Source organism: Mixophyes fleayi, chromosome 3 (genome assembly GCF_038048845.1).
Source record: "Mixophyes fleayi isolate aMixFle1 chromosome 3, aMixFle1.hap1, whole genome shotgun sequence".
Taxonomy (NCBI): Eukaryota; Metazoa; Chordata; class Amphibia; order Anura; family Limnodynastidae; genus Mixophyes; species Mixophyes fleayi.
Genome location: NC_134404.1, coordinates 210,368,644 through 210,384,905, shown reverse-complemented (window position 1 = coordinate 210,384,905; position 16,262 = coordinate 210,368,644). Strand labels below are relative to the sequence as shown.

At 43.8% G+C, this 16,262-nt stretch overlaps 1 protein-coding gene across 2 annotated transcripts in view; it reads left to right on the top strand.

Moving 5' to 3' along the window:
* Positions 1 to 16,262, top strand: part of ARHGAP18 (Rho GTPase activating protein 18) — a 127,780-nt gene that overhangs the window by 38,701 nt on the left and 72,817 nt on the right. The window contains exon 1 of one of the 2 annotated variants that reach the window (XM_075203058.1): positions 13,975 to 14,226. The exons of the other annotated variant lie outside the window; for it this stretch is intronic. Coding sequence (XP_075059159.1) covers positions 14,111 to 14,226 — 116 coding nt within the window. The 5' untranslated portion in view covers positions 13,975 to 14,110. Of the gene's footprint in view, positions 1 to 13,974; positions 14,227 to 16,262 lie in introns of those variants that run through there. 2 annotated transcript variants of the gene reach the window in all.

Sequence of the window (16,262 nt, the reverse complement as noted above, 5' to 3'; positions counted from 1 at the left end):
GCAAAGGAAACTGTAACATCAAAAGCACAAACTTTTAATTTCGTAGAACATGGAGAGGACTCCAGGGACCCTAACTTCACCTCTCCAGAACTGGTTAGGGCCTGGCATTACCCGATTTTTTAAGGCATGAATTGAGCATTTGAGTAGAATCAGCACAATAGATACAAAGTCTATTTTTTACTCTTCGGTCCCTCTCCTCTGAAGTTAATTTGGAGCGACCTATCTCCATGGGTATCGCCGGAGATGAAACTGGGCGAACTTGAGGGCTTGAGCGAAGAGGTGCTTTAAATGAAGTTGTTTTTTCAGACTCTCTTTCACGAAATCTCATGTCTACACGGTGGCAAAGAGAAATCAAATCTTCTGGAGAAGTAGGTAATTCTTGAGTAGTCAGTGCATCTTTAATTTTATCAGAAAGCCCCTGCCAGAAGGCGGCAATTAACGCTTCAGTGTTCCACTGAAGTTCAGAGGCTAATATCCGAAATTGAATGACGTACTGGCCTACTGTACGAGAACCCTGACGTAAACGGAGGATGCTGGATGCAGCGGAAATAACACGACCAGGTTCATCAAATACACTTCGAAGCGTGGAAATAAATTTGACACTATCCTGTAATAATGGATCATTTCTTTCCCACAGAGGGGAAGCCCATGCGAGAGCTTGTCCGGAAAACAAGGAAATGAGATAGGCCACTCTGGAACAATGAGTAGAGAAATTGTGAGGTTGAAGCTCAAAATGAACTGAGCATTGATTTAGAAAACCCCTGCATGTTTTGGGGTCTCCATCATATTTTGAAGGAGTAGGCAGGTGTATCGTGGAAGCAGTAGACACCTGGGATGGCACTGGGGAAACGGAAGAAGGCACAGGAGCATCAACAGTAGCTGTGATATTTTGCACAGATGTTCTTTGGGAGGCTAACGCCTGGTAACATTGCAGCAAATGTTGTTGGCGAACATCCTGTTGTTCAATACGGGTAACCAGATACTGCAGCATCTCTTTAGCTGTAGGTTCCGCACCTGGGTCTGTCATGCCTGATCTTACTGTCACGGGCACTAGGAGTCTTTGCCCAGGATATCACCAGATGATGGACTTACCAGAGTAATATAGCTGGTACTATGGTTCTCTGGTAGCAGGGTGACAACGGAACAGGAGAAACAGCAGATGGTGAGAGAATGCTTAAGGAAAGTCTATGACTAGCAGCAACTGGTAATGAGTAGATGTATGTACACGAGGAACCAGATGGACAAGTAAACGTGAGGAGAGTCAGTGGTCTGCGTATAGCAAGTTGTACCACTGCTATAGTGAGGAGGAATGTCCAGGAGTAGCGAGGAGGTAGTGAGAGTCAGCGGTCTGCGTATAGCAAGTTGTACCGCTGTCCAGGGCCGTAACTAGGGCTGTGCGACAGGGGCAACCGCCCAGGGCGCAACGCTGAAGGGGGGCGCAATTTAGGAATATTTTAGGTTAATTTGGTTAAAATTGAGGGCTAGGGGGGCGGCATTTGTCTTTCTCGCCCAGGGCGCTAGAATTCTAAGTTACGGCTCTGCCACTGTCTATAGTGAAGGAATGGAGTCCAGGTGAAAGTAGGTAACAGGGAAGTCAGTGGTCTGCGTATAGCAAGTTGTACCACTGTTTATGTGAGAGGATACTTGAAACTGGTGTCACAGGGAACAGGAGTCAGTGGTCTGCGTCAGCAAGTTTTACCACTGCTATATATATGTGAGGAGGGGCACGAGGAGATGAATGTAAAGCAGAGTATACACGGGGCACACAGAACTTGATCCCACGACGATATCCACAATACAACAATAACTGACAAGCGCTGCTTGAAGTATACAAAGTCACAATAGCTATCCAGGCAATAGGAAACAAAGTCAATGGTAACAATAGCTTCAGTGGATAGGAGGCTCCGGAGAAGAACACAACTCAGTCCAGATGGATATGCAATACAAAAGCAAAGTCAATGGAAAGTATGCATACCGCGGTTCAGGAGAGCAGGCTGTCAAAGAGACGTGCAGGGATACCTGAACGGCTGAAGGCCGGCAGGAGGAGAGACCACTGGAGGGTGGAAGCGGTAATCAGGTTGGTGCAGCGCACGGCAGGTAATCCAGAATCAACGAAGCAATACTCAGGAAGCAGTAGTAAGTGAAACTGGAAACATGATGAACACGGGAGAGTTGAGGCTGTCTGGTATCCAGTAGTAGTGGTGGAGGCAGCGGAGAGAAGGCACGCTGAACACGGGAGAGTAGATGCGGTCTGGGACCCTGTAGTAGTAACGGAGGCAGCGGAGAGCTGACACGATAAACACAGGAGAGTTGAGACGATCTGGAACTCTGTAGTAGTAACGGAGGCAGCGGAGAGCAGACACGCTGAACACAGGAGAGTTGAGACGAACTGGAGTCCGGTAGTAGTAGTAGCAGATAGGAATCAGCTGAGTGCAGGCACGATGAACACAGGAGAGTTGAAGTGGTCTGGAAACCACAATAGCAGTAAACAGGAATCAGCAGGAGCTGAATACACGAGGAAACACAGGAACACCTTCAGAGACTCATGGGGAATGAGACTCCAAGATCAGGCAACCAGGTAATGATCACAGGTGGTTTAAATAGGGAGGGTTGCCTGATCATCCAATCAATTAAAAGCAACAGATACTGAAGGTTTGATAAGGGCTGCACATGCGCAGACCCTCAGGATGGCGGACGGCCACGGTTCCTGAACACACGGGAAATGGCACTCACAGTCCGGTGAGTGGCACCCTGCTATGCCCCAATCATATCATTGGTCACTACCAGTATATTAGGCAGGAAAGGGCAAGCCTCCCTGCCGGTTATAGTCCCTGCTTGCTAGCATACTTCTCCTGTTGTTGCTGTTTTTGCTGTCTTCCGTATTACCGTTGCTGACCCCTTGCCTGGATATTGACGCTGCTGATTTGCCTGTGACCCTAACCCCTTGCTCGGATACTGACGCTGCTGGTTTGCCTGTGACCCTGACCTCTGGCTTGAATACTGACTCCGCTGATTTGCTCGTGACCCTTAAACCTTTGCTGGATACTGGATTCCTCCTCTTTGTAAATACCTGCGCTACGATCTCAGGTTATCAGCTCCTACTACTAGAGTACAAGACATGGGGGCATCCGAGTACCTGTGAGCTTGTCTAGCTCTACGGGAAAGGCGGCTGCTATAGGCGAAGACCTCTGAAGCGGTTTTAGGAGTTGATACCTGGGCCTTGAGCCCTAATATTGATATATAATTTAATCAGTTGATATACACCTTACAGATTCTCCCTCTCAGCGCTGTATGCTTCTATATCCAGTGGTTAGTTATTATTTAACTTTTCTTTATAAGGCACCACAAAAGGTCTGCTGCATGGTACATGACATATACAGAGATCAATGATCAATATAATATTACATTAAAAATAAAATACAGACCAGACATACTGAATGAACAAAAAATACACAGATAACATGGTAATGCAGATCAAATTATTTACAGGACAGTTAGTGAAAGTGATGGTAATGCCCAATGTGAAGTAGGACTGAGCTCAAGAATACAGGGCTAGGGAAGCAGGCCAAGAGGGTGATGGAATTATTATTATTTCATTCTAAAAATAACATTTTGTTGTTACCTTTAGTCATGAAAATCATAAACGCCAAGGGCAAGGGCTGATATAGCAACCCTGTACCTTCTTAAACCATTTCCCCTTAGATTTCATCTTACTTTTGACCTGAAATAACAACACGGACCCATATTTAAATTTTGTCGAAATAAGGTCACAGTTTAATTATTAAACAAAAAGTGGTGAAAAACAAAAGCAGATGCAGGAACAGCTACCAGTCACTAGCAACCAACAAAAGGGGATGGTCAGCCAGTCCAGAATCCCCGGCGCTACTTTATGGCGTCAGAAAGACTCCACCCCTCCAGGCCTGGGCACTTCACAAGTGGCCTTGGGAGAGAGAAGGGGGGGGGATACTGCGACCTAACATACACTTGCATAAGCTCATAAACTTAAATAAACTCAAACCTATGGCCGTGATTGTACCTATATAAATGCGGGTAATAGAATTTGATGGAGGTTGTTGTATTAACTATCCACCAAATAACTTTGAGAATTAAGTAACTGGGTGGTTGAAACACTGATTGCTGCCACCTGTGTTAACTTCCCTTTACCGGAGTGCTTAATGCTAAACACGTCCATGTTTATGTAAAGCTGTTGGCTCTTCCTCCATGACAGTGTTACTCTGGGAGTGTGCGGCTTGATCGCAGTCAAGCACCACACTCCATGTCTGAGGATGCTGCAATCACCTCGTGCCTATCAAAGTAAGAGCCGGGGTGGTGGGGCAATGCCCAAGGGGATTGGGTGCTGCTTCTGAGTGGTGGTGGGGCACTGCCTAGTGCTTTCCCCAGGCTTGCAGGTGCCCTCCATATTTTATAGTGGTGTTGGGCAATCAAAATCCACTGCTAATGTACCTTATGTGTCTTATTTTACACATATTGGGCCTGATTCATTAAGGAACTTAGGCAAGTAATTTCTTACTTAACTCTCCTGGACAAAACTATGTTACAATGCAAGGGGTGAAAATTAGTTTTCTATTTTGCACATAAGCTAAATATTGTCTGTTTTTCATGTAGCACACAAATATCAACTTTAAATTTTAGTGTACAAATAAGCTATCAAGTATATGTGTGCTACATGCAAAACAGCCAGTATTTATCTTATGTGCAAAATAAAAAACTAATTTTCACCCCTTGCATTTTCATTTTAACATGGTTTTGTCCAGGAGAGTTAAGTAAGAAATTTCTTGCCTAAGTTCCTTAATGAATTAGGCCCATTGTCATTATGTAAGGATAACATATATAGTTATCGACCATACATCTAGGTAAGGGTACAAAAACTGCTAATATGAAAAATGTACTGTTTATTGTACAAAGTTTTAGTAAATGAAAATTAGCCATTCGTCATATAGTATGGTGTACATTCCTTCCCTGGTTGGCAAATAATCACATATAAGCAAAAACCTGTCTGCATCTCCATCCCATTTTCGCTTTTTAATCTATTGAAACCATAAATCTTGCCGAGACCAGGTAGAAACCCGTCTAGGCCTCCTCCAGCTATTGGAGATTGAGAACTAGAATACAAATCACAAGGATCATCCTCTAAGGGGCATACGTAAGACATGGCTTCAAGTGAAGGCGCGCCTCTCTCAAAGACCTACTTTATTTTTTCAGCTATTTGATTCCAGGGATGTACTTGTGCAGCTAGGTGGGCGCTTTGGGCTCTAATCACCTAACACTTCCTAGCAATAACTGCTATTGTCTATATTACCAGTCTAGTCGATATTACAATCATATGTTTGCTTAAAGCCTTCACATGGGCGCTCGGATTCTATTTTATTAGGTGCGTTTAGAGATGTCTGTTGTAGGTGATTTTACCAGCACTGGAGGACCTTTCCTAATTCCGTTTCTGTGATCCTGAATTATTGTCACAAATCGGGATCTTAGCCGCACTTACCTCATCCGCCGCTGTCATATCACGGGTCCCTTCTGGTCGTCTGCAGCATTCCCATCCTCCACACCTCCGTTTGTAAACAAACACATACTGTTTGTTCTGCTGCATGGGCGCGGCCATCTTGGATGCAGTCAGGTGATCATTCCAGACCAACCAGATTCTGCAGCTGTGATCAGATGAACTGATCAGCCAATAGTTGTTTGGGACACCCTATTTAAACCTGCTGCTGTGATCTGTTCATTGCCAGAACAACACACTTCTCTCCAGGGGATAGTTCTTGGCTCCAGTGTTCCTGTCGGCATTCCTAAGTGCATTGTTCCTGACTGCATTACAAGTGCAGTGTTCCTGACTGCATTACAAGTGCAGTAATCCTGTCTGCACTCCTAAGTGCAGTGTTCCTGACTGCATTACAAGTGCAGTGTTCCTGTCTGCATTACTAGTGCACTGTTCCTGTCTACATTTCCAGACTGCTCATTCCCCTGTTATATTCTACAATCAGCAAGAACATAAGCAAGAAGATCATCCAGGCTGCTAAGTTCTGTTTCACGCCTGCTCCAGCTAGTCCCAAGGGTCCCGAATCGGATCAAGAAATTCAGACGACCATGACAGTTTGTTCTGGCCCAATGGATCCGCTAGGGGAACATACCCCGAGGGAGGACTCTGTCCAAATATTAGCTGAACACATTGAGAGACAAGAAACTAACCAGGGGCAAATTTTGAGATTGCTGCAGGATGTTTCTACAGTTATTCCGCAGTCAACCATCCCATACTCCGCCTGAGCCAGTAATACCTGCTTCACTACCTACTTCATCCGGACTCCATCTTCCCACGCCAGCTAAATACAATGGCGATCCAAAGAATTGCAGCGGGTTTCTCAACCAGTGTAGTATACACTTTGAATTACAACCCGGGAATTTCCCTACTGCACGTACCAAAACTGCTTATATTGTTTCGCTACTATCAGGGCAAGCTCTGGCATGGGCATCACCGCTCTGGGAAAAATCTGACCCAATTTTATCTGATATTGATAGCTTCCTGTCTACCTTCCGCAGAATATTCGACGAGCCTGGAAGAACAGCGTCAGCCGCTTTAGATATTCTGCGGCTTCGGCAAGGGCAGCAGACCGTGGGCCAGTATGCCGTTCAATTTCAAACACTTTCCTCTGAGCTGTCTTGGAATAACGATGCTCTTGTTGCGGTCTTCTGGCAGGGCCTGTCTGACCACATTAAAGATGTATTAGCGTCTCGGGATTTACCTACAACGCTAGACCAATTGATTACCATCTGCAATCGGGTTGATCTTCGGTTCAGAGAGAGAGCTCTAGAAAAGAGGAGGCTGAAATACCCCAAGTTCCTCCCTATTCAAAGGGTCCGTGCATTGTCTCCTTTCCCTGAAGGACCCATGCAACTAGGCAAAGCATGTCTTTCACCCACCGAGCGACAACGGCGAGTTAGAGAGAAACTTTGCTTATACTGTGCCAGTTCCGGACATCTGCTACATTATTGTCCTCGCAAACCGGGTAAACATACCCTCCTAGCTGACTATGAGGAGGTGAGCCTAGGAGTGACCATCTTTCTCTCTGCGGTTGATGGTAGCCGTATTCCAGGGTGTACCATTACGCATCAGACTTCTCCAGTGACGCTCCAAATAGGAGTTCTGCATTCTGAATCTCTTACCTTTTTGGTCATCCCAGAAGCCACTAGTCCTGTGGTTCTCGGGTTTCCTTGGCTTCAATTGCATAACCCCCATATCGACTGGTCGACTCCACAAATCTTGGCGTGGGCTCCAACTTGTTTTGGGTCCTCTTTACAACGTGTTCTTCCACATTGCTCCACCTCTGATAAAGAAGTTTTGACAGTTCCTTCTGCCTACCAAGAGTTCACAGGCGTTTTCAGTAAGCAGGCTGCTGAAACTCTACCACCTCATCGGGATTGGGACTGTCCCATTGATCTTGTTCCAGGTAAAACCCCACCGCATGGCAGAGTCTACCCTCTTTCTATCCCTGAGACAAAATCTATGTCTGAATATGTAAAAGAGAATTTGGAAAGGGACTTCATTCGTCCATCCTCTTCACCAGCAGGAGCCGGGTTCTTTTTTGTAAAGAAAAAGGATGGTGGATTACGTCCCTGCATCGATTACCGAGGTCTCAATGACATTACCATCAAGAAGCGGTATCCTCTGCCCCTCATCACAGAGTTATTTCACAGAGTCAAAGGTGCCCAAATATTCACAAAGTTGGATCTCCGTGGGGCCTACAATTTGATTCGCATTAGGCGTGGCGACAAATTGAAAACCGCCTTTAACACCAGGGATGGGCACTACGAATATCTAGTCATGCCATTCGGTCTGAGCAATGCCCCCGCAGTTTTTCAGAATTTCATAAATGAAATCTTTCGGGACTTACTGTACCATACTATTGTGGTATATTTGGACGATATCCTCGTTTTCTCCTCTGATATCCAGTCCCATCGCAGACATGTTAAAGAGGTCCTCAGCCATCTCAGAAGGAATAAACTGTATTGCAAGCTTGAAAAATGCATCTTCGAAGTTGAATCCATTCCATTCTTGGGGTACATCATCTCAGGTACTGGTCTCCGTATGGACCCAGAGAAGGTGCAAGCTATTCTTAACTGGCCTCAACCATCTACACTAAAGGCAGTACAGCGATTTCTGGGATTCGCAAACTATTATCGAAAATTTATTCATGGCTACTCTACTGTGGTAGCACCACTCACCGCCCTCACCAGAAAAGGAGCTAATCCTGCCAAGTGGTCTGAAGAAGCCCAAACAGCTTTTCAACTTCTGAAACAAGCATTTATTTCTGCTCCCATACTCAGACAACCAGATTTAACCTGTCCATTCTACTTGGAAGTTGATGCCTCATCTGTCGGAGTAGGGGCAGTTCTTTCCCAAAAACCAGCTGATGAGCAATGGCATCCCTGTGGGTTCTTCTCCAGGAAATTTTTACCAGCTGAACGAAATTATGCCATAGGGGACAAAGAACTGCTTGCCATCAAATTGGCGCTTGAAGAGTGGAGGCATTTACTTGAGGGAGCTCGTTATCCTGTCACAATATACACGAATCACAAGAATCTGCTCTACCTTAAAACTGCACAGTGCATGAATCCACGACAGGCCCGATGAGCACTATTCTTTTCTCGATTTGATATCCATGTTACCTTCCGTCCCGGTTCCAAAAATCGCAAGGCCGATGCTCTGTCACGTTCTATGGTGAAAGAGCAGGATTCCATCACTGTGGATCCACGGCCTATTATCAGCCCACTCAGCATCGCAGTCAGTAGACCCGACAATACACCTCCCCAGGGAAAAACTTTTGTTCCTGAGAATCTGCGTAAAAAATTGCTCCAATGGGCACATTGTTCCAGATTTGCCGGTCATGCGGGCATCCGCAAAACTCAAACTTTCATATCGAGAAGCTACTGGTGGCCTACTCTTCATCAGGATGTTCAGCAATTTGTTTCCGCATGTGGCAGCTGTGCCCAACATAAAAGTTCAAGACAATCTTCAGCTGGTCAACTTTTGCCTCTGCTTATTCCCACCAAACCCTGGACCCATATTTCTATGGACTTTGTTTCCGATTTGCCAAATTCTAATAATTTCAATACCATCTGGGTCATCGTTGACCGATTCTCTAAAGTGGCGCATTTTGTTCCTCTCCGTGGCCTCCCATCAGCACCTATACTGGCTCAGCAATTTATAAAGGAGATCTTCCGTTTGCATGGGTGTCCTGAAGAAATCGTCTCAGTTAGAGGAGTTCAGTTTGTGGCGAATTTCCTAAAGATCCTTATGCCAAGCACTACAGATCAAACTAAACTTCTCTTCAGCCTATCATCCACAAACCAACGGGCAAACGGAAAGAGTCAATCAGGACCTAGAAACATTTCTCCGTTTGTACATATCTTCTTCTCAAGACGACTGGGTAGATCTGCTTCCTTGGGCAGAATTTGCTCATAATAATCATTATCACGAATCTTCTGCTTCCACTCCATTTCATACAGTCTATGGCCTACACCCCAGGGTACCCTTGTTTACTCCACTTCCTACAGCCTCAGTACTTGCCTCTGAAGTTTTCCTAAAGAATTTTGCAGGCCACTGGCGCCAGGTACGGGAATCTCTACTTAAAGCGTCCCAACGCTACAAAATTCAGGCCGACAAAAAGCGACGAGCCATTCCAAACTTGAAACATGGAGACAGAGTATGGCTGTCTACTCGCAATCTACGCCTCAGAGTTCCATCTATGAAATTCGCTCCCCGCTTTATTGGACCGTTTAACATCTCCCGGGTCATCAATCCAGTGTCCAACAAATTACATTTACCATCTTACCTCAAGGTACCCAACTCCTTCCATATTTCTCTCTTAAAACCACTGGTGCTAAATCGGTTTTATACACCCAAACTGGTTTCTCCTGAAGTGCAGACTGAACATGGTGATGAATATGAAATTAAAGAGATCTTGGACTCTCGGTTTCGACATAAGACCTTACAATATCTAGTCGACTGGAAGGGCTATGGTCCAGAAGAGAGAGCCTGGATCAAAGCTTCTGATGTCCATGCTCCATCTCTCATCAAAAAATATCACCGCAAGTTTCCAACTAAACCCCAATCTAAGTGTCCAGTGGCCACTCGTAAGGGAGGGGGTACTGTCACAAATCGGGATCTTAGCCGCACTTACCTCATCCGCCGCTGTCATATCACGGCTACCTGGTTCCCTTCTGGTCGTCTGCAGCATTCCCATCCTCCACACCTCCGTTTGTAAACAAACACATACTGTTTGTTCTGCTGCATGGGCGCGGCCATCTTGGATGCAGTCAGGTGATCATTCCAGACCAACCAGATTCTGCAGCTGTGATCACATGAACTGATCAGCCAATAGTTGTTTGGGACACCCTATTTAAACCTGCTGCTGTGATCTGTTCATTGCCAGAACAACACACTTCTCTCCAGAGGATAGTGCTTGGCTCCAGTGTTCCTGTCTGCATTCCTAAGTGCAGTGTTCCTGACTGCATTACAAGTGCAGTGTTCCTGTCTGCATTACAAGTGCAGTGTTCCTGTCTGCATTACAAGTGCAGTGTTCCTGTCTGCATTACAAGTGCAGTGTTCCTGTCTGCATTACTAGTGCACTGTTCCTGTCTACATTTCCAGACTGCTCATTCCCCTGTTATATTCTACAATCAGCAAGAACATGAGCAAGAAGATCATCCAAGCTGCTAAGTTCTGTTTCACTCCTGCTCCAGCTAGTCCCAAGGGTCCCGAATCGGATCAAGAAATTCAGACGACCGTGACAATTATGTTCTGAATCTTCCTGCATTGACTACTTACTTGGATACAGACCACTAAAGCTCTTCAGCTTTCCACCTGCCTTGATCAATTGCCTGGATTTTGCATACTGTAGCTTTATGCCTGGTCTGACCAGTTGCTTGTACATGGATAACTGATGCTTGTCACCTGCCTAGACAACTTGAAGCTTCTCACTTGCATAGACAACTTACTGCTGTAACTTGCTGCCTCCTTTGACTTTGTCCTGACCTCTACCAGCCTTGCCCAGTACTTAGTGTCTTAAGTCTTAAACAGTATCTTCTTACTATTTAAGTAAGTATTACTATTCTTACCCTCTCCCATGTTTTTAGTATTTTTCTTTTGGTGTCTGGTATTCTATTGCCCTGTTTTGTCTCCTGTTCCTTGGCTCCACCTTCTCCCTTGTGCCTAAACACAGACTCTGGGGTATATTTACTAAACTGCGGGTGGAGATGTTTCCTATAGGGACCAATCGGATTCTAGCTGTCATTTTGTAGAATGTACTAAATAAATGATAAGTAGGATCTGATTGGTTGTTATAGGCAACATCTCCACTTTTTCAAACTCTGCGTTTAGTAAATTTAACCCTCTGTGTAAAAAATACCTAAAACCCTGTGCAGAAGTCCTGGGAACAATAAAGTACTGGTGGGTACAACTTGCTCTCTGAGAAAAGGGGCTGCTATTGGTGAAGTGTTTGAGTAACATACTTTTGGGTGTGCATAGGGCTCAAGAGTGGGCAGAATTGGAGTTGGAATAGTAAAAGTAGTACAGTTAGCTGGTGGTCTAATAGGGCCCATCAGTTAGGCTGCTGTGCCTAAGGTCCTAGGTCCAAGGACTGAGAGCAGCAACAATGGATGCTCAGAATGTTTAAACCCAGAAGTAGTTTTGCCTCCTGGTAAATCTAGTAGTCCATATAAATGGCTATACCAGTGGTTCCCAAACTTTTGCAGTTCTACGGCACCCTTAGAGTCTCCAAATTTTTTCAAGGCACCCCTCCAAAATAATTACTGAGCAGTCCTGTTTTAGAAGTAGTTGGGTCAAAAAATTGTAATATGTATTTAGGTCAGGACAGAAATACTTATTTAGTTGTATGCAAAAATGCCCCCTCTGCATCCAGACACTCTGCCCCCAGGCACTCTGCCCCCAGGCACGCTGCCCCCTCTGCAGCCCTCTGTCACGCTGCCCCCTCAGTCATGCTGCCCCCCTCTGCTGCCCTCTGTTGCCCTCTGTCACGTTGCCCCCTCTGCAGCCCTCTGTTGCGCTGCCCCCCTCTGCTGTCACGCTGTCCCCCACTGCTGCCCGCTGTCCTCCTCTGCTGCCCCGCTGTCCCCCCTCCGCTGTCACGATCCTTCTCACCTTGCCCCGCGCCAGCCATAAAAAAAAGAAAGAACAAAGAAACTTACCAATCCGTGCGGCGCTGGGACCCAACAGCCTCCTCTCTCCAGCAGCAGCTTGTCACTGAATATCGACGTCAGTGACAAGCTGCTGCGGGAGAGAGGAGGCTGCTGGGTTCTGGCCCCGCGCGGATTGGTAAGTTTCTGTGTTCTTTCTTTTTTTTTATGGCTGGCCCGCGGGCTGGCACCCCAGTGGCAGAGCCACGGTGCACACTTTGGGAACCGCCGGGCTATACTTTTGTGATACACCTGGAACAGCTCTTATAGGAAAGAGCTAATTGAGTTAATAAACACAATTACTATAAGATCCTGCTTGTTCCTGTGACTGCATCTGAACCTGCACTGCTTTATTCCTTTGATCAGCACTTTAATCATCTCCCTGACTGTTCTCTGTTGAGCCCAACATGCCCAAATCAGAGATCTGCTAGAGAACCAACAGTCCATTCAGGTATATCAGGAAAATTATTTAAACCAAAATAAACCTAAATGTCATGGGCAACACACTTGCAGAAAATCGGTTGGTCAGTACGTGGTCTGTGGGTATCACACGGCAATGCAAATACCTTAAACAAACTGTTGTGTGAATGAATATACTCTGCAAGGTGATCTCTTCCACCCAGTAGAAGATGCTCCTCTCCTGAACTTCCCCCCTAACTTACTATTGTAGCCCTGTAGTTTCCTGTGCTGACTTAATTAATAAATGATAAGGGTGTTATTTTTAAACATTAATTGATTACATCAGCTCAGGTAATCGCAATAATAAGGTGAGAAGAGTAAATTGTATCCGATGAAAAGTGTCATGGCTGAATAGTTTGAATTAACCATCTCCTTACAGTATGTGTCAGGATAATAATGTAATAAACCTTACATAAAAGTCTTTATGACATTTATATGAGCAGTGTGGCATACATTAAGTATAATAACAAAAAATAAATAACAAATTTGTATGTAAATATAATGTATTTACAAAAATATAACAAAAAAAGATGACTTGACTTTCTGCTAGAGCTGTGGTGCAGGAGTTAAAATCAAATTACCACATATTTACCAATGAGCAAAATATGTTACTGAAGTTTGTTTTCAGAGGCCATTTTGATCCTATTTTGAAATATTGAATTTACCTTGGTTTCACAGCACACATATGCACAACATGTAATTACAGTATGTGTAAATAGTCACTACCGAACATTGCAACAAGCACTGCTAGTAATATAAACCCCATAATTAAAATAAATTATACTGATATGATAAATGTAGAAAACCTGCGTTTAAAATATACTTAAATTATGGAGAGTGTAGATACTTTTACATTGGCCATTTAATGAGAGTATATAGTATAACACAGTGATTATATTCTTCCGTTCTGACACTAGATGGTGTGTGTACTTTAAGTACTATTTTCAAAGTTTTTATTTTTCACCATTGCTGCACGTTTCTTTTTTACAAATAGTAAATAGCTCTATCGAGCAAAATAATCTTGCTCGCAACATATTACAGCAGATGGTATTTCCTGAGGCTGTGGCAGCAAAGATAGCTTAATTCAATACATATCAATTTTCTGCAAGATCACGTTGGAGAAAGACATAAATAATGGGCTATTTTTAGAACACAAAAGGAACATTGATTATGCATTGTGAGCAGTGCTCCTCCTCGGTTTTTGTCAGCGAAGGACGATTTAAAGAGAAACAGGACGTATTGTAGCGTGTGACATTGATCATGACTGAGTCATTGTTTTGCATGAGGAAGCAGAATTGAGCAGAGTCCCTCCCTTGTCTCATTACCTACTGTGATGTTGAGGGAGGAGGAGTTGATTTAGCAGAATTGCCTTGAGGCAAGACAGGAACAAGGCACAAGCACTATCTATTAAAGACGCTGGAGAAACTATGCTGGACGCACCATGAGCTGGCGGCCTACTATATCCCAGGGAGTAGTCTTGACAGCTTACCATGCCAGTAACAAGGGTGCTGCAACAGGTAGCAATGCAAAGGACCACTCCCAGGTCTCCCCTAAAAGGTAAGAGTGGAGCTGCTGACAGAGTGATCCTTGGTCAGAGCAGAGCTGCTATAATAACCCAGCACCTGTTAAGAGAGAAATAGTTTCTGTGGGCTGTGTACAAAAGTGTTTCTAACTCCAAATTAAAGATTTAAGCTTCACAATGTGTATTTATTGGTTTCCTCAAGGCTCCTGAGAGTAGGCAGTAATAATAGTAGGCGATTGTTTTTGGGGACTGTTTATTGTCATAGGATGCTTATATAGTCTCCATGCATTCCTAAGTAGTTTCCAAGATCGGTGTGTTATGCTTAACTTTCTACTGGACGGAGTATAACTGCATAGCTAAAATGTGGTTGTATTAATAATATTAGGACTTGCACTTATGCATTGTATTTTAATAGTGCTGATAGTGGTACATTTAAAGTCAGACTGTGCTACTCTATATATACAGTACAGTACTTCAGCAGCTTACAGTCTCATTCATATGATTTTTGCATTTTACTTTCTCAGTTTGGTTTAGTACTGAGTGTGTGAATGGATCTAACCTGGCTGTTCCTTGGAGGTCTGTGTGACTGAGTGTAATTGGATGTGTTTGCAACATGTCTTCTTAGATAATAATAGGCATGACATCTGCATTGGTGATGAACAGCCTGCTCCAGTGTTATTGACTGTTTGCTCATTTAGTTTATACATTCACTTAAAAGTACAAAGGTTTCCATTTGAAGGTGTTGGCTTGTCTTTAAATAACATCTATATGTATATGTTGGTAGTAATGAATGTACTTTGCACTCATATAAATCTGCTTCGTGTATTATTGCTATATGACAAAACTCTCCTCTGTTTAGCCTGTATGTTCTGCAATGTGAAAGTTATAGTACCCTTATAGCAATTATTGTCCATAAACTGCATAATTCAGAATTATTCTATACCATGTATCAATTAAAGGGACACTAACATGAAAAATGCTTTTCTTAAATATAAGATTGTACTGGCAATTAATGGTACAAAATTACAATGATAACACAATCTCTGCTTGTTATATTGAAGTAGAATGATTGCCTGTAAAACAGGCTTGATATTACATATGCTATGCACCCAGTTACCCCTGGTCAGGTTGTGTAGACTGTAGAGATCATCGGGAAATTGATTGTAATACCTATTGCTTTACAATACAGTAAAAACTGACAGGCTATTGGGTCTGAGGGACGGGAAGTTGCAATAAATTTTGAATCCCAGATAAAAAGCGACATGGGGAATAAGTGTATAAATGCTAGTTGCGATACTCCATTCAATTCTAAATGTGTATGAAATCCGGAAATTCTATTTATTGCTATTCAACCAAATTACGGTTTAAAATTTGGGATTTGCTAGGAAATTTAGGATTTTAAATCCCTACCCAAAAAAATAGCAATTTGCATTTGTTCATAGACATTTGCACTGCTGCATTTACATTCCAGGAAGGGGGAATTCAATTGACCGCATTACTCTCACGAGTAGCGCGGTCTCCGCGTTATTACCGTTAATACGTTAATATTAATGCAGATTTCTGCCTGCAGCTCTCAGAGATGCGAGCAAAAATTGCGTTGAAACCGTACTAACAATAATAATGTGCACTATTACTGTAGTAATGGTAAGTGCCCGGGCCGTGTTACTCTCACAAGTAACGCGGTCAATGGATTCCCCCCAGGACTCTATGTGAATAATTTTATTATTGTGGAGAGCAGCAGACGATTGCAAGTCGTAGTGAGTTAAGATGGGTGCACGCTACAGTTTTTTCACCCAATTATCGTGGCATTCACACGATAAACAACTGTTAGGTCCGATATTGCATTAGTGTATGCGCTCCCACGATCATGTTTTATCGTACCAAACAACACCATATGATTTCTTTGATTATTTTTTTTTTTAACCGGGCTAAAATTCTCCGAAGAGAATGAGCGATGTCAGGAAAATTCTGAAGTGTGTAGGCAGATCTCCATACAGTTTCAGAGTCACATCGAAGGTAAATCGTGCAAGTTCGTATGCCGATCAGGACTTTCAGTCGTTGGTAAAATCGT